Source organism: Podarcis erhardii (assembly GCF_964252035.2).
Source record: "Podarcis erhardii genome assembly, chromosome: 2".
NCBI lineage: Eukaryota > Metazoa > Chordata > Lepidosauria > Squamata > Lacertidae > Podarcis > Podarcis erhardii.
This window is the reverse complement of record NC_138498.1, coordinates 98,950,333-98,970,020: the sequence shown is the minus strand read 5'-3', so window position 1 is coordinate 98,970,020 and position 19,688 is coordinate 98,950,333. Positions and strand designations below refer to the sequence as shown.

Below are 19,688 nucleotides of genomic sequence, written 5' to 3'. Positions count from 1 at the left end.
TTCAGCTGGTGTTTCAGAAGACGGTCCCAACTATTTACCAAAGTCTGGAGGAAGTAATGGCTGTGGTTTTTCAAAATATTTTTTGGTCTATGGACAATTTCTCTGTGCAGTGCCTTTTTCACTGGAGTTAATATTTGTTGTGCACGTGGTTGGATTCTGCTTTAACTCATGAGCCTGTTGGTGGCCTCCTGCTACAGAAAACTTGCACATTGGGATATTTTCTTGGCCAGTCCCCAGAAGTCAGTTAATTGTGGAAATGAAACAGACACTGACAAAGCAAAGGCGCAGCAAATGGAAAGCTATTATTGGCTACATTATTACCCAACAATTAGAAAATCTTTTTTTGAAGAAGCCAATCACCATTCTTGGGCAACTAGCTCAAAACAGTGGTTTACAAAATGCCTGCATAAACTTACGTATCATCTATGAATGTTATCCCAAAATACTCCTTTTCTTTGAGGTTGAAATGGGAAGCCACCAGATCCAACAATTCCCGTGACAAGAGCTTGGGCTATTGAAGAGAACGATATGAATTAGATGTCATTCTTGCATCCTGTACATAACAAGCTATATTTGAAACAGGGCTATGGTCAAGTGAACCTTACATGTCATGGAACCTTTGTGGTGTTTTTTTTTTTTTTGCTTTTACCCCCAACAGCTCTCTGTGTAAACAGAAAATGTGTGTTAAGACCACCTCCCCTTCTTGTACAAATATATCTACTTCTGCAGCCATGGTGCATGATGGTTTTTAATGTTTGTTGTAGACCAACTGAAATCAATGGACCTTTAGTGTGACAAAGTGATTTTTTTGCATGCGATGATACATGGTACATTATATCAACAAACCTTACCTATGTTACGAATTCTCATCTATCTCCATATTATGGGTGATGGGCAAAACTGGAGAGATTCTTAGGATGTTGCCATACACCAGACTATCAGACTATTTCTCCATCTAGTCCAGTACTGACTGCTCTGACTTTCAGCAGCTCTTCAGGGTCTCTGAAGAGCCATAAGCTCAGTGGTACTCTATTGCATCTGCCTTGGATGCAGAAGGTCTTAGGTCAATCCCTAGCATCTCCAGGTAGGGCTGGGAGAGGCTGCTGTCTGAAACCCTGGAGAGCCACTGCCAGTCTGGGTAGACAATATTGAGCTAGAGGGATCAATGGTCTGACTTCCGATAAGCTTCTGATGTTCCTATGACAACAATGAGCCTGTGTATATAGAAACACCTGTGTATATAGACTTACAATATAGACAACAATGAGCCTGTGTATATAGAAACACCTGTGTATATAGACTTACTTTTGTGTGGCTGGAGCATAACCTACTGTACAGTTGTTGCTCCACTCACCTTTTGCCTCTGGTCGCACCCACCACTGACTTACAGCTCCTTGAAAGTTGCTCATGAGGGAATGCAACCTTCACCAGAATAGAGCTTCTCCCACTAACTTAAAGACTAAAATCCATACAGATCATGTACCTACCTTTAAAACATCAAAGCATCATTTATCTTCAACATCAAGCAGTGGCTAATGTGAAACTGGCAGTGTGATCCTATATGTATGTGTACTCAGAAGTAACTCCCACTGAATCCAATGAGACTTACTACCAGGTAAATGTATACAGGTTGCAAGTTACAGCATAATGCTCACCTTGCTGAGGTAGGTATTTGCCCCCCCCCCCCAGCTGGGCTTTTCAGCTAGTGCATCCCCAGCTTGTACCCTCTTAGAGCCATTGATAGAGACCACTGAACTGGAGAGGCTGGTATAAAGCAGTACTGAAATGATATAATGATGCCAGAAATACAGGTGTCTCACCTGAACCAGCAGCTCCAACTTCCTGTCATCCAGAAGCTGTACCTGACAGTGTCTCCCTTCTGTCATCTGCAAAGTGAGAGAAGCATAATTAGAAATAGAATGGACTCTCTGCATTTCAAATAATTGGAATAACTGTCCTACAGGTACTCCTAAGGTACCTATACCAGGCATGGGGAATCTCTGGTTCCTGGGCCAAATTAAGTCTACCACGGTCCTAGTTTGGTCCACTAGACCCCTATTCTCCAGCCACACTCACCTGGACCCACACCTGTCATGATACAGTATTTTCTTCTGTTTACTCTGTTATTTTGTCACCAGTGAAGGCCCATCTGAAATATTTTCAAAGCACACTCTCAGGCATTCCACTGAGTTAGTCTGGGTGGTTTGAAATTTTTAACTCTTTTTCATCCAAGAACCATTCCTGACTGAAATAAAACAAGGCATTTCCTAAACAAGAATCAGTACAGCCTACACTGCACAGTATATGTAGATGTTCTCCTGAAATGCGAGACTTACTTCCAAGTAATAAAAATTTACCATTGGAGTCTGACTTCCATAACATTTCCGACATGAACTTCCATCACAAAATCAAAAGGACTTTATTAACCAAATCTGCTACCTTAGGCACTTACTTGGGAGTAAGTCCCATTCTGTTTCAAGGAAACTAAGAACACTGCCTTATCACAGGTCAGATTATTTCATCTGTCTAGTATTGGCAGTAGCTCTTCAGGATCCTGAGAATGGTCTTACCACCTGCTACCTGATATTTTTAGGCTATCTTTTCTCTCATATCCACTGAGTAAAAATACATGTGATCTGGCAGCCCATCTCTTAATAGGCTTAATATGCAGAGATGGTGAACCTGTTGCCCTATAGATGATGTTGGATTCCTACCCCCAGCAGCCTGAAAATTGTCATGGATGATTGGAATTGTAGTCCAGCAACATCTGGAGGTCCACTGGTCCACCATACCTGCTGTAGTGAGATGGATCTACAGCCTTTGTTTGGTTGGTATACGTGTTTTTAAGTTCAACATCCTAATTTCTAGAAGGACTCCGTTAACTGAAGATTTGAAGGGGAAATCTTAGACTATCTAAAACTCAGCACTATGTTTTAATCATGGCTGGCTGTGTTGTGAGCTGGTAGATTAATGAAGGGTCTCAGAAGACATACATGTGCTGGTTGCTACAATGGCTGACTGAGGAACTTGTAAGGTCAAAAGAAAAGGGAACAAAACACAGCATAACTCCTTTTCGCTTCCTCCCGCTCTGATGGAGAACAAAGGTTCTTTCTTCAACTTTTACAAGACCAAAATAGTACACGACACAAAATGTTGAAAGTTCAATTTTCTGTCAAGTCAAAACGTTAGTGTCTACAGATTCCACGTGTCGAATGCCACAATAATTGAAGAATGTTTTATTCCAAAGTGACTGTCAGGAAAAGTCGGGGGGAAAGAGCAAACTCTCCACAATGTAAGCTTGGTTTTCCTTCTGAAACCTCAGAAATTTGGAATAAAACCTGCAGGATATTTATGCTACTCCTCCACAGGAGCAGCATCCTCTTGATGCACAAAAACATGCTGTTAGAGGCAATATTTTTAGATCCCACCGTGTCATCAAGTTATATGTGTCACCAAGTTATACACCCAACAAATTTAGATGCTATATAAACAGGAAGCATTTATTTATTTTTACCAAAAAAAGAGAGCGCCTAATTTAGGAAGTGAAAAAGCAGGGACAAACCTACAGTATCTTTCTAAATACAGAATAACTTTGTAGCAAGGAGGTCTTTAACGAAGGTATTTCCAAACTTGATTTGTTCTTTGCCTAGAACTGAGATTTTATTTCCTCTAAGACGAAACACATTTGTTTTGGCAAGTAACACCTGTCACCCTCCTCTCATCTTCTATTACAGGATTGTATTTTAAAGTTGCAAAAGTAGATGCCTTTTTTTAAAAAGAAAGGGGTAAAAAAAAAAAAAAACAACCCAAGCATGAGTGCTTTCATTTTCAATCCATCTGCAGAATCTCAGGTTGTTAGTAGCAACCTATCAGCCGCTCCCCTCCCCATAAAAAAAAGTGAATGTATCTGCACCTGCAATTTGAGAACAACTTTTAAAACCCCATGGCTTTTAAATAATCTGTTTCAGAGGTCTTACCACCTTTAGATATGATGCAACCAAACACAGGGCCTTTCGATAGTGGCACCTTAGTTGTGAAATACTTGACCAGTACCAATTTAGCTAGCTTTCAGTGACCGGTTTTATTTGCCTGACCTTTCAATAGATGATCAGTTTTATTTGAGCTGTTCTTTTTCTGTTGTTTTGACATTTTAAAACATTTATTGTTCTATTTAAATTTAATTGTTACATTTATTTTAAATTGCTTGTTCTCTTGGAAACTTATGTCAAAAGGTAGAAAATGCTGTGCCTTGTATAATACTTTTTTCAGATAAAGAATGCTGTAAAAGTTTGGCTCAGACCTACATCTTGCGTGTCTGTGCATATTTAGTTACTTTAACATAGTTTCAAGACTACAGTATGACTGAAAGCAGATACCAAAATGCATGAGCTAGTTTTGTTGGAATTATTTCCAATATAGCTCAAAAGGTTTATAGGTTTGAAGGGAGGATTTTATATATATTTGATTTAAATTTCCAAAAGATGATAATATGATCCTTTCCTTTTTAAAATATCCAGAAGGAATATCCCCCATTCCTCCAGCCTTTTTAGCTAAACTAGCTAAGCTTCTTGTGGAATGTCTCTCTGATTTAAGAGTGGTTTATCTTATATTAGCTTAATCCTGTTACCAGATGAATGAACATAAACCTTGGTTAATTCACTCTTAATTGAAAAGGAAAAGTGTCTGTGTAGAGTTGTGCAACTGTTACAAAACTGGATTAAACCTCAGTATCTCATTATAGTTGATTCACATAACCAAAATTCTACCACTTGCCAATGGCAGAATGCAGAGGGGAGGGGAATATAAGAAGCCACATTTTAATCAGGAGGTGTTGAATACAAAGGAAAGGACCTGTCAGTTCATGTTATAAAGTAATGAATAAAGCAAATTTGTTCTCAAAGTCGCTAACTAGCTTGAATCCCATGCAGCTAATTGACAAGGGGAGGGAATGCAAATTTGCCCATTTCTTCCCCAAGACAGTTAATTTTTCAAATATTGATTGAAGAAAATCTGCAATGTAACGTTTGAGTTCCAATGGACTGAAAATGCAGATCAGTCAAAACAGACGGATTGAGATCAATACTATACTCCCTGAAGACCCCACCCAACCTACCCTGGTGTGAATCGGCAGAGTTAAAGTGAAGCCCAAAGTATATGTTGTTATAAGCAGCACTTGCCTCCTCTTCCTCTCATTACGTACCAGTAACGTAAGGAAGCCACTTGTCATGCTATCACTGCACTCAGCATTTCCTAAGCCTATCAGCGTCCAGTAGGAGTCAGGATACAGCAATGTTTCAGGTCCACCTACATCCTACAGTCTAGGGTAGGCTCAGTTCAAGTTCTAGAGGAAAGAGTCAAAGACTCCAAAGGCAGGTAATGTAACCAAAGGAAGGCAAGAAGTCAAATATCCAAGAGCTACCAATAGTAGCATTATTCTGGAAAGAGACTGGGCTTCAATGGAGAACAGTACCACAGACGGGAGTAGTCCCTCTGTCAGGCATTCTTCTTCAACAAAACCAGTAGTGGATGGCATGATGGAACAGGTTTGTTTACCTGACCCCCTGGCAAATGAGTCACTGCTGCTTGCCAGGAGGGGCAGCAGGGAGGGCAGTGTGGTGTAAACCAACTGAGAGGAGTACTGGGTTGTCTCCACTGACGTGTTTGCACCACGAGTCATAACAGAGTGGAAACAAATGGACCCAGTTTCACTGGGGGTCTTAATTCACCTCCTGGCAGCATCACAGAATCATAAACTACTAAGCACATCAAAACTGTATACGGCGATAAATATTTTGGGATATTTTTGGAGATGCAATAAAAATGTTTTTTAAAAAGTTGAAGTGTGAGTCCCAGAAGGATCAGGAATGGAGGTAGATGGTGCACTGATGGAGATCTGTGGGAGAATGAAACAAAGACCACACCAATTTGCAAGCCACGTTCTTAACTTGCTGTGGGAACTGGATGTAATGGCAGGGGTGGGAGGGTATGCAGAAAGCAAGACACGAAATCAGGTAGGGAAGCAGAAAGATACGGGTTGGGGAGGGAGACTGGTAGCGGTTGTGCTTATGGTCACACCAGGTCAGAAAGAACTAGTGGATTTCCAAGCATGGGGCCCCATAGTGTAACATGGGAGAGTGCTGCTACCTCTTCACTAAGCAACCCCAAGAGGCTGACCAGATGGGGAACTAGTGCAAAGCTTAAGGGGGCTCAAACCCAACCAATGCCGACACCTACAAAACCAGATGGAGAAAAAGAAGACTAAACTGCCTGGAACCTGAAGACTGGCAAAAGGAGGAGTAAGCTGGCTGCAAGAAATAATGTCGAGGTGGTCTTCTGCTGGACCCCATCGTTGTTCTCCCAGGGCAAGCAGCAGTCTATGAAAAGCATCTGCAGCTTAACGCCTTTTGGCTGATGTTTCCATCGTCGTTTTGGCTGTGCAGTGTTAACTTTGGCAGGGTCTCAGTGCTACTTTGGGACAGTTTCAAAACTATTCAGAGAGAGCTTAGTTTTGATTCTAGTGCAGTATTTTTCGGTCTATGTATAGAAGGGTTTGTTTTTAACAAACAAACAAAAAAAAGAGGAGGGGGCAGGGAGGGAGGGGAAACTGCTTGGCTCTTGCAGAGCATCAACTGACTTTCATATAATCTCCACCAGCTGAGCCAGTAAAAAAATAGAAAATAAAAACTGGCATGGTCACAAGCGCAAAGCATTCCCCACCCTGAGAGAGGAAGGCACAGCGCCACTGCATATTCATCAGGGCTCTATGCACACTGTATTCCCTGCCTTTGAAGAACGCTCCCAGCCACCACGCAGACACACCAAATTCCACACCAAGGTGACCCAAGTGTTGCGCCAAGGAAACCAAGTGCATATATTTGCTTTTTCTGCAGAACTTTTATTCTCTTTCAAAGTACAAAGTTTTAAAAGGCTGCCATATTTTTTTGGAAGGGCTCCATGAACTGTTGGGATTTGGAGCGATTTGACAGGTAGCTCTTTGGGGTGGAGGTAGAAGTCAGCCATAAACAAATTATAAAGAATCATGTAAGCAGGGCTCCCCCCCCCCCCAGCCGGAACTCACTGGAATTCAGTTCCAGCACCTCTCAAGTGGGCACGCCATGGCCATTTTAAGAGAACAAGGAAGGCATTCATGGTGAGTTCTGGCACCTCTTTTTCTAGAAAAATTGCACTGCATGTAAGGCACCAGCAATCCACCTCTCTAGCACTTTAGATTATTTCTCCTATTACACTGTTCTGTGGCCCCCACATATTTAAAACACAATGCCATCTGTCGCCATGGCTTCGACAGGGAAATATCTACTGCATGCTAATGAAGATGGAAGCATGGGCATGGCAGATGACGTGGTAAGAAGAAGACGAGAAAGGTTCTAAATGCTAACAACAACAACAACAACAATTTTATCATTTATACCCCGCCCATCTGGCTGGGTTGCCCCACCCACTCAACCCACAAAACCAAGCCCTTCAGCTCCAGGAAACTGCAAATCAAATACTAGTTGTTTGTGGTCTCAAAGGAAACCATCTTTATCTTCCCCTTGGGGGCTTCTGAAATTTTGCCAGACATTTGTAAAAAAAATTCACTGTGGCTATAAGGACTGGAAATTTTGTTTCCCTAAATGAAAGTTGGAATTGTTGTATTCTGCGAGAGTTGCCATATGTCTGGAATTTCCTGAACATAGTCAGTACTCAGCCCCCGTAAACCGTGCCCAGGCAAAAATTGCTGAAATGTCCGAAAAAATCAGGACATATGGCAGCCCATGTTGTTAGTGTAGATTTTGGCGATTTCTTTTTTTAAAAAAAGCAGCTCCAAAACTCTCTTCGTTTCTTTTTTAGTCTTTGCCCAAAAACCCCCACAAACCCCCACAAATTTTCACTTTTTGAAATATTTCCGGACTTTCACTTTTTGAAATATGGCAACTCTATATTCTGCAGACAAAGCACAGAAAAGAAATGAATACCACACACATCATATTATATCACATACACACAAACACAGACATACATCCCTCAACTGCTACAAGTTAAGAATATAATTAGAAGCCTGATAGGATAGCTCTAAGCAACTACTCTATTACAAACTTAAAAATGGAAAGCGTAATGCTGGTGGTCAACAAAAGAAGTTTAAAGACTGTCTCAAGGCAAATCTATTTAAAAAAAAAAAAAGTTGTATAAACACTGACAACCGGGAAACAATGGCCTGCGAGTGCTCCAGTTGGAGAACAGCCTTTACCAAAGGTGTCATGGGCTTTGAAGACACTCGAATTCAGGACGCAAGGGAGAAATGTGCTATGAGGAAGGCAGGCTTGGCAAATCCACACTGTGATCAACTCCCACCCGGAAACCAATGTACCCACTGTGGAAGGATCCATGTGGATCCAGAATTGGCCTCCACAGTCACTTACGGACTCACTGTTAAAACCGTGTTTATGGAAGGCAATCTTACTCGGCTACGAGTGATCGCCAAAGAGGATAGCTCTAAATACTGAGCCAGTGAAATACTTTGTGTACATCTGCTTTCCTTGCCAGTAGTGCTGCAAATTAATTAAAGCTTGTGCTCGGCACACTCTTCCCATACAATGCTGGTTGTACTGCAAGCCATAGTAACCAGGCAAAAGCTCATGAACATGTTTTGTTCCAGTATCTTGCGTAGAGTTATTGCTAAATCTCCTGGGTAATGACATGCAATTGGATAATTCCTGTAGTAACAAGGCAGCAGCCCTAGTTATATTTGTTGATGACAGGCAGCAAGACAGAGCCAGGAATTAAGTAACCATCCTGGGAGTACGGGACCATGAGCTGCATTTCCATAATTTCTATTGACTCCAAACCTTTAGCAGATCACTTTACCCTGCCTCTACTTAAATTGCTGTATCTTCATAATGAACAGCATAGACACCAAATTTTCCACATCAGAGTTTTGCACCAATTATAACTCATATTTTGCTAAAGTGTTTTGCTAACTCTATACAGACACTAATCGCTTCTGCTTCTTCGTGCTTTCTATTGCTGACACCCGAAAGCCCGTATTAGGAGTATCTGATATGGGGAACATTCTTTAGGGCATTAATGATGATGCAGTGTTCATCTTTCTGAAGCAATTCCCACCCAGAGCTACACTGTTACTTCCCCTCCAGATTCATCTCTCAAAATTAGTCAAGGGATTATAATGCTATCTGTTTGACTAGAAGAGTTTTAAAATGGTTTATAGTTTGATCATCAGGCAGCTGCATCTTGATGGTTTGGTATGGCACTTTCGCTGTCTTTCGCACACGCATACCAAGAAGGATGCAAATGGATCTGACAGGACTGAACTTTCATGACTCATTTCAACCTTTCAATAAGGGTGTGGATCAAAGGGCCCTTTCTAAGAGGCTGCTAATGAGCTCAGTGCCTGCCACTGCACCTCCCAGTGCCAAGCATTGCATCAGATGAAATGGGGGACAAGGGAAGAGCAGATCTCACTCATGAGAAGTTGAAGGGTTACAAAGATGAAAAGAGGCATCTGTATCTTTGGAATACCGGTAGTTCTTAGCTTGCCGTAACCTCATGTAAAATCATTCTCCTCTGAAGAGTTCCAACACTGTAAGATGTGCAAACACACTGAATCTGACCAGAAAGTATGACGTGAGTGATGACTGGAACCAAGAGAGATGGAACTTTTTCACAAAGTAACAAACCCAATGCTTGCAACAATAGCGATAAATACAGTGGTTGTTGTTGTTGTTTAGTCGTTTAGTCGTGTCCGACTCTTTGTGATCCCATGGACCAGAGCACGCCAGGCACTTCTGTCCTCCACTGCCTCCCGCAGTTTGATCAAACTCATGCTGTTAGCTTCAAGAACACCATCCAACCATCTCATCCTCTGTCGTCCCCTTCTCCTTGTGCCCTCCATCTTTCCCAACATCAGGGTCTTTTCCAGGGAGTCTTCTCTTCTCATGAGGTGGCCAAAGTATTGGAGCCTCAGCTTCATGATTTGTCCTTCCAGTGAGCACTCAGGGCTGATTTCCTTAAGAATGGATGCGTTTGAGCTTCTTGCAGTCCATGGGACTCTCAAGAGTCTCCTCCAGCACCATAATTCAAAAGCATCCATTCTTCGGCAATCAGCCTTCTTTATGGTCCAGCTCTCACTTCCATACATCACTACTGGGAAAACCATTGCTTTAACTATACGGACCTTTGTTGGCAAGGTGATGTCTCTGCTTTTTAAGATGCTGTCTAGGTTTGCCATCGCCTTTCTCCCAAGGAGCAGGTGTCTTTTAATTTTGTGACTGCTGTCACCATCTGCAGTGATCATGGAGCCAAGAAAGTAAAATCTCTTACTGCCTCCATTTCTTCCCCTTCTATTTGCCAGGAGGTGATGGGCCCAGTGGCCATGATCTTCGTTTTTTTTTTATGTTGAGCTTCAGACCATATTTTGCGCTCTTCTCTTTCACCCTCAATAAAAGGTTCTTTAATTCCTCCTCACTTTCTGCCATCAAGGTTGTGTCATCTGCATATCTGAGGTTGTTGATATTTCTTCCGGCAATCTTAATTCCAGTTTGGGATTCATCCAGCCCAGCCTTTCGCATGAAAATACAGTGGTACCTTGGGTTAAGTACTTAATTCGTTCCGGAGGTCCGTTCTTAACCTGAAACTGTTCTTAACCTGAAGCACCACTTTAGCTACTGGGGCCTCCTGCTGCCGCAGCACCGCCGGAACACAATTTCTGTTCTCATCCTGAAGCAAAGTTCTTAACCCGAGGTACTATTTCTGGGTTAGCGGAGTCTGTAACCTGAAGCGTATGTAACCTGAGATACCAATGTACTGTACTCAGAGCAAACACAGAAACACCTCTATACTCCACATACATCAACAGTTAGAATCCCAGAATTGTAGAGTTGGAAGGGACCACAGGGGCCATCCAGACCAAGCCCCTGCAATGCAGGAACCTTTTGCCCACCGCGGGACTCGAACCCACAATCCTGAGATTAAGAGTCTCAGGCTCTACCAACTATCCTCCCTCCCATGTTCTACAAGAGGAATCAAGCCTGATCTTCATGTTGAGGTTGCAATTATTGTCTAATATGCAATACTATTCTTTGCAGCAGTTTTACTCTGAAGTTATTTAATTAAGGGCACTTTACAACAACCAGCACAAGAATATGCCTCAGAAAAAGAATTTCATATAAATTTATCTTACCTCCAAACCACACACTCTGGTAGGTTTTAAAGGGCTGCATGAAGTGCAGAAGATACAATGCAAAGAACGTCAGTGTTCCCACACCTAAATAAAAGCTATTTGGAGCAGAGACTCACACGGTCCCAGACTTTCTTCCGTTGCCATGTAATCTCTAGGAAATGGCCTTACTGTTTGTTGCTTTGATAACAGATTGAGAAACAAAAGCTTTCCCCAGTGAGCAAGGCGGCACGCGATATTAAAGATTTGTACAGAATGGGAGGCAATCAAACTTGAGAACTTTTATTGTTAAGATGTCCCGTTGCAATAGTTATTTGCCCCTTATCATTTCCAGCCTCACCTCCTCCCCCCCCAAAAAAAAACCACTTCGAAAAACAGACTCTCCCTATAACTCCAGTGTAAAACACTATGTGGGTTCGATGCAAATACAAGATTGCCAAATGAACTCTTCTCCAAATCACTATGCGGGTTCAATGCAAATACAAGGTTGCCAAATGAACATTTCTCCTCATGCAGCAAGTATGTACATGAGGGGTGGCTAGCTTGTGGGCCTCCAAATGTTGTTGTAGTACAACACCCATCATCCCTGACCATTGGCCATGGTGTCTTTTGCTTAATAATTTAATAATTTTATTATTTATACCCCGCCCATCTGGCTGGGTTGCCCCAGCCACTATAATTATGTTATATGAATTGCATATAAAACTGCAGTGTAGTAATAACAATTTTAGATCAGGACTGTTCCTCTTATAGGGATCAGGAACAAAAGTATTGGTTTGCTTCTCTTTTTTCCAAAGTAAAATAGGGAGAGATTAACTCACAGACTTTCAACAATACTGAACCATCTATTTCAGCTGTCACCCAGAATCAATGAATGATATGACTTTTAATCAACTAATTAATCAGTTAAACCTGTATACATTTACCTATCAACAAAACCATTCCCTCCTTTGTGAAAGAAATGCCTGAGTACTAGTATTCAAAATAGTAACATTTTTTAAAAAGTTGTCCATCATCAGGGGCAGATATTTAAAAATATGCTGTTCAATTATTCTGACCAATCAATCAACTAATAATTGCTTATTCTTATTCTTATTCTTATTCTTATACTTATTGCATGTGATAACCAAATATTTTTAAAGTACATGCATCTCCAACATTCAATACCTGCAAATAGTTGTTCTAACTCTCATTACATTTAGTTTCAGGAGCATTCTGCCAGACCCATTCAACCTACTTCGCCAGCTAATAGGCAGTAGTTTTAGAAATCTCCCTGCCTCCACTGAACAAACACTGTTTTCCTCTCCTAGAACCAAAATGGAAAATACATGTGTTTAATAAATGTGCCACCTGTGCAGAGGAAATAATAATAATTTTAAAAAATAAAGAACAAACATCAAGCCCACACCAAAAAGGGGCCAAATCTAAGCCATATACAAGTTAAATCATCACCAGCTGAGCATAGCAGTTCAGGTATGGGATGTACTGTACTAAAAACAGATGACAAAAAACACTCATTGGGAACTATGGGAGCTATCCAAAGGCCCAGAGAAAATAATGGCAGCTTGTAAATGCCAGTTGACATGACTACTAAAACAAATGCAAGCTACCAACAAAGCAAGGAATGGATCTTGGAAAGAAATGGAATGGACTACAGGGGTAGAGCACATCAATACGGAGACATGATGGGGAATGACAGACCTTAAGAGACTGCAATGATGGCTCCTGAGACTGGGATGACAGCTTTGAGACTGGATGCAACTGGGTTCTGAGGAAACTAATAGTGCTCTGCAGGTGCTGGCAATCAGCAGATTGTTGGTTCTTGCAAAGGCATAAAACTTTGCAGACTAATTCCACTTTTTGCAAGAAGGTGTGTCTTTATCTGCTGCACACCTGGCATTACATATAAAGTCAGGTGTAGAGTATGGATGTGTGGCTTGGACAAAACAACCTTGCACCAGGCCTAATCAGGCCTGCAGACCAGAGAGGTTCCCCACCTCTGCTATATACTAATGAAAGATTTCCCAAACTTGGGTCTCCAGCTATTGTTGGACTACAACTCCCATCATCCCTGACCACTGGTCCAGCTAGCTAGGGATGATGGGAGTTGTAGTCCAACAACAGCAGGAGACCCAAGTTTGGGAAACCCTGTACTAATGCAAAGAAAATTGAAATCTAATAGCTCAGCCCTATCTTGCACTTTTAGTACTACTGAAAGTGGTAATCCCATGTGTTATAGTAGAGGACTTTTGAGTAGGTACCAGACATTACAAAACATCCACAAACCTCTTGAGTTCAGATTACACTTGGCCATGAATCTTGCTAGGTGACCTTGGGATAGCTAGACTCCTGACTATTGCTCATAACGGCTGGGAGTGACATGAACTGTGGTCTAGCAACATCTTAGGGCACAGGTTCCACACCTCTGACGTATGTAATGAATTCTACCAATACACAGACATTCATAGGTGTAACAGAAACATTCAAAGCTAAGTGCTAGATGGGAAGTGGCCTGCCTCCTGTCTCCAAACACATCCTTTGTTTTCACAAGTGATCAAACACTGGAACAAACATGGGTAGAAATGGGCAAACTGCCTTGCTTCATATTCATTTTTAATTTGGAGGGAATCACTTCTCTCCCAATTAAGACTATGACCTTTGCCTGCTCAGCAGAGTACCATATTTACCAGGGTTGTGCTGGACAGGGAAAACTCGCCCCATGTGAACATAAGAACAGCCTGCTGGATCAGGTGAATAGCCTAATCTATCTAATCCAGCACCCTCTTCTCACAGTGGCAAACCAGATACTTATAGCAAGCCCCAAAGCAGAACCCGAGTACAACAGCACCGTTTGTCCCCTTGCAGTTTCTTGTATTCAGAAACATACTGCCTTCAACAGTGGAGGCAAAACAACAGCCATGTGTAGTTCTAAGGCTTGGCAAGAACTGTTGAGTTTGGAGTTTAAACAAGTATCATGAAGCAGGGATAAGCGTGGGGAACAAAACAGTAATCATGAGGAACAGAGAAAAAGGGATGAGCAACAGATGGCAGTGTAGAGAGACCTGAAAGGATGCAGAGCAAAGAGAAAGCATGCTGGGGGTACAGTGAGAAAGGGGGTGATACGGGGCGCAGTCAGACCAGTAAACAAGGGAAAGGAGGAGGTAGCTGAGAGATGGAGATATAGAGAACACTGTAGGGGGGGAAACAGAGAAAATGGGAAAGGTGCGGGAGGACCAGGAATCATCTGGGACACCTAAAGAAAATAGGTTAAAAGAAAACACTGAATGAAAACTGAAACAAAATGCCCTTCTTTGGGTAACAGCAAACAATGCAGTCCTCTTAGAGGAGGGAATGCAAATGTAGCCTTCAGAGAGGTTTCAGCTGTCCCCCACCCCACCCGCAAGAATCTCAGGTGAATTGTTAGTCAATGAGAACACAATGCCATCTTTGTTCCATCCACTTCTAACAGACTCAGCCTTTTTCTTAGATAATCTACGAATTCCCTCAGCATCACCTTGTGGCTCTCTCCTGCCCTGACATGCCCCCCCCCCACTTACTCCTACATGATCCTCTGATCCTGTGCCCTACTTCTTGTGTGTATTAACAAATGAACTGGCTGAGCAGGAGATTTGCCAGAAGCCCTCCTACACAGCAGGTAAGAAGACTAGGCAGACGTCAGAAGCTCAGGCAGCGGAAATACAAACTGGAGTACTACTGCTTGATAGGGAATTCCACCTGGAAAACTGTTTGGAAGAGGAAATATTTCAGAGAATTAAGGGACAAGTCCACAGGCCTGATGCACTGGCTCTAGCAGAAGCAATAGCACCAGTCCTGCTCACTTCCAACCAGCTGATAAGCAGTGCTAAGGCAGAATGCACAGTAAAAAAAAGTGTGGCGTGGATATTATTTATTTATATTTCATTTATTAATCACTTCGCATGAAACACCCTGAAACTATTAACAATAAAACATCAGCAACAAAAGCATACATATAAATGCATCTAGTCCAGTGTAGACAAAGACTGGCAATGAAGTAATTTTAGCAATTAACAGATAAAAGAAGGCACCATTACATAAATGACCAACCAAGACTCCCTGTGCTATACAGTCATCCGGGAAGACCAACCTAGGTCTAAAATGAACATGAACCCAATGTTTCCATGGTGTTTCATACATACTCATCCTTCTCTTTTGTTAACCAAGTCAGTAAAACAGAACCATGTTCCAAAGAAGTGAGCAGTTTCTGCTTGCCTTTTCGCTGCCCTTATTTCAGGTGTCCGTTTTTTTTTAACCAAAGTGATATTCCAGATCAGCTGAAACCAACAGCTCTGTCTGGGCATTCTGCTCATGGTTAACATGTACTTCCTACTCTAGCAGGAAGTGGAGACATTCTGAATAATCCCTCCCCTAAGTGTCCACACAAATGGAAAATAAATGTCACAAGGGAGGGAGAGAGTCTTCATGTATATAAGCTTCCATGCAATTTGGAACTAAGCCTATACACACACAGACTTCCCCCTTCCTCCAGACACTGGAATTCTATGTGTGAATGCCAGGGGGATGGCCCATATGTTGATTTTAGTAGAATGCAAAAATAGGGCTAACATGCTACAGATAAGTCTGTCCTCAACTTCTGGTTTCTAGCTATTGCTAAGTAAGCTGCTGCTAGCATAAATGGCAATAATTCTTTGTATGGCAGGTTTTTGTTAGGTCCTTCAGAATGAGATAGCAAAGTTATTTTAGGTTACGTTGCACTTTTGGGCGCATTGCTGCGCTACATTCTTCAAAGGTTTTTTTTCTACCACAATCTTTCCACTAGATCACACTGCCATCTCACATGGAACCTGGCATTGTACTTTCTCCCTAACAATGTGGGTTTAACCTCCCTGTCAACTTTTTGCAAGCAAATCAGGATGAGTGCTCAAATAAACTGGTTTACTGGAAGCGACCTTACTTCCGATGTATGTATAGGTTTGCCATGTAAGACAACAAAACCCCAAGTATAAAAACATAAGGGAGCTGATGAATCTGAAATCACAGAATTGTAGAGTTGGAAGGGACCCTGAGGGTCACCTAGTCCAACTGTCTGCAATGCAGGAATCGCAACTAGAGCATCCATGATAGATGGCCAATGAATCAATGAACATACAATTCACAGAGGCCCAGTGAAACTGCCACATCTTCACTGCTTACACAAAAGGCAGATGAAGCCTCTTTTGGATGCAATGACTGGGAAGGCTTGTCTCTAGTGTGCACTGCCTGCACCTCAGATGGTGGAGGAACACAGACAAGGGCCTCCGATGTTCATCTGACCAAAAGGTCTGATTCATATGGGAGGAGATGGCTTAGAAAATACTAACACTGTTGATTTTCTACAGCCAGCCAGAGTAGACAGCTGGCTGCTGCAGCATCTGTGCCATCATTACCATAAACAAAAAGAGAGATGTGGTGCCAGCCAAGGGTACAATTGTTGACACAGCAGGTCATGGTGACGAAGCCCCATGCCTGCTATTCTAGCTGTGGTGTCTGGCTGACCATGACTGCCACTTTGTGCTTTAACTGTTGGTACCTCAGAAATGGAAAAACTAGCTTGTTTACAGCTACAGCTAAAAAATGTTGCAGATTTTTATTTTCTTTTTAATTTTGGACATAATGCATTGGCCATTCAGAGATCCAACAGTAAGCCTTGATACAATATTTTAAGTGGAAGCTAAGCACATGGCAATCAGATTGATCACTGTGTCCTTGGCCTCCTCTAAGGGGTTACCATCCAAACTGTGGCAAGCACCAAAGTCCCCAGTTCAACCCGTATATCACAACACTTATGAATGTCTGCCAGTATTTCTCAAACTTTAGTATCTGGCTGTTGTTGGACTACAACTCCCATCGTCCCTAGCTAGCATGACCAGTATGATGGGGGTTGTAGTCCAGCAAGAGCTAGAGACCCAAGTCTGAGAAATACTTTGTTTCAGGAACTGTGCTAGGAGAGTCAGTGTGGTGTAGTGGTTAAGAGCGGTAGACTCGTAATCTGGGGAACCGGGTTCGCGTCTCCGCTCCTCCACATGCAGCTGCTGGGTGACCTTGGGCCAGTCACACTTCTCTGAAGTCTCTCAGCCCCACTCACCTCACAGAGTGTTTGTTATGGGGAAGGAAGGGAAAGGAGAATGTTAGCCGCTTTGAGACTCCTGAAGGGGAGTGATAAAGCGGGATATCAAATCCAAACTCCTCCTCTTCTTCTTCTTTAATGGCGGAACAGACTCCCTCGGGAGGTTGTGGACTCTCCTTCATTGGAGGTTTTTAAAGCAAAAGCTGGATTGGTCATGGATGTTTTTGTTGAGATCCCTGCATCGCAGGGGGTTGGACTAGATGATCCTCGGAGGCCCTTACAACTCTACAATTCTATGAACTCACTATTGGTATATGTCCTAGTAAATGTCCTAGTTACTGCAGTCATCTTTGGGCCCAATATCCTAGGGATTTCTGAGAACGTTATCCAAGGACAAAGTTGTTCTTCCCCTGGTCAAACAACAAAATGATGAGATAATGCTCTGGTAGGAGTTTCGCAATGTTATTTCTTTTCCCAACACCTAATGAACATAATAAATGTTCTCATTTGAGAAATGACATACTCCTCTTGGAAAATAAAATAAAAATAAAAAAGTAAAGGCAAAAACAAGGAGATAACCCAAACACTGAGGCAAAATTTGCAGATCTGAATAAGCAATTGGTTTGAAGGCAAAGAGAGAAAAGTGTGCATGCATAGGAAGCAGAAGATAATGTATTCCAGCACTGACAGCATTATCCTCTTTGCAATCAGCGACAATGTGCCATCTGTACAGGAGATCAGTGGAATTACCAATGACTAATTATGACATGGTAGTCTTCCCTGTTACAACTTGGCATTAAGGTTCGGCATAATTGTGATATTGAATGACACAATAATATTTTGAAGCTGAGCATTGCTTTTTTTAAGCTATTAATCGAAGATCCAGAAAGTTCAAAGTTCCATTTATACTAAGGCTTTATGCTTGAACTTGGAACAGGAACTGTCCCAACCGCTGAAGGATTTCTACTTGATTAGTGTCGTTTGCATGGCATATCTCATAATATGCTTAACATTCAGGAGTAATTCCAAGAATCCAGGGGCAACTGTATTGCATCCCAGTCCTGAAGCTGACCCCAACCGGGAAAGGCGGGGTATAAATAAAAAAAATATTATTATTATCATCATCAAAGTGGGGATTTGGTTTTTTTTGGGGGGGGGTGATGACAACGACTGCATACTCCACAAAGCACACCCAGTTACTAAAGTTTCTTGGGAAGCGCTCAAAGCAGGAAAAAAATGTGGAAATCCAGGAACTATTTCATGGTGAGGGTAATTTTTCCTGTGATGTCCTTACAAGCTCAACGTGTTCCTGACTGGCTAAAAATTGAGGAAGCCCCTTAAAAAAAAGGTGTCCATACTGGAGATCAGAAAACTAAACAGGTGGTACATGACACACATAATAAGATTAGAGGGGCTATGACTTGCCTTAACCCTCTCCTTTGCTTCCAAAATGTTTGACACCACTCTAGTCTTAAATGTTTCTATTGGTACATCTGTGTTTGATGCTTAAGTAATATATTGCTTTGGTATGTAGAGTGGGCAGAGCTGCTGGTTGGGCCATACCAACGACTTAAGACTTTGGTAATATTCAGAGAATCTGTTTCTTTCCTCCTTGAGGAAAAAAAAGCAGCACAGCTTAGACTTGAAATTTGTTTTCTCATTACTCACTGCAAGACAACAATAACTGTCCAGAAATTGCAGCTAATTCAGGATTCACTGGCTTGCCTACTGATGGAGCGGAACACCTATAACCATTATGAAGTCCAGGATGTGAATGAGCTTCCAGTTCTCTTCTTCAATGCCCTGAGTCCAAGATACTAAGAGAAGATCTCTTCCTTTTTAAATAATTTCCCCCAACATACTATCCTACAGATGTTTTGGACTACAACTCCCATCATCTTTGCTGGCTGGCCATGCTGGCTTGAAGCAATGGGAATTGTTACCCCAAACATCTGGAGGGCAACAGATTGGGGAAGGCTGATCTGTTACATAGTTTGGTTGTTAAAGGTAAAGGGACCCCTGACCATTAGGTCCAGTCGTCGATGACTCTGGGGTTGCAGCACTCATCTCGCTTTATTGGCCGAGGGAGCTGGCGTACAGCTTCCGGGTCATGTGGCCAGCATGACTAAGCCACTTCTGGCAAACCATAGCAGCACACGGAAACGCCGTTTACCTTCTCAATGGAGTGGTACCTATTTATCTACTTGCATTTTGACGTGCTTTCGAACTGCTAGGTTGGCAGGAGTTGGGACCGAGCAATGGGAGCTCACCCTGTCGCGGGGATTCGAACCGCCAACTTTCTGATCGGCAAGTCCTAGGCTCTGCGGTTTAACCCACAGCGCCACCTTCACCCCCAGTTTGGTTGTTAGGTGCCCATAACTCACTACC

At 42.3% G+C, this 19,688-nt stretch overlaps 1 protein-coding gene across 1 annotated transcript in view; it reads right to left on the bottom strand.

Annotated features, from left to right (window-relative positions):
• The window catches only part of FRMD4B (FERM domain containing 4B), a 139,072-nt gene that overhangs the window by 110,741 nt on the left and 8,643 nt on the right, over positions 1-19,688 (bottom strand). Inside the window, exons 2-3 of the mRNA XM_081850049.1 lie at positions 1,821-1,886; positions 417-511 (exon numbers count right to left, since the gene is read on the bottom strand). Coding sequence (XP_081706175.1) covers positions 417-511; positions 1,821-1,886 — 161 coding nt within the window. The remainder of the gene's footprint in view (positions 1-416; positions 512-1,820; positions 1,887-19,688) is intronic.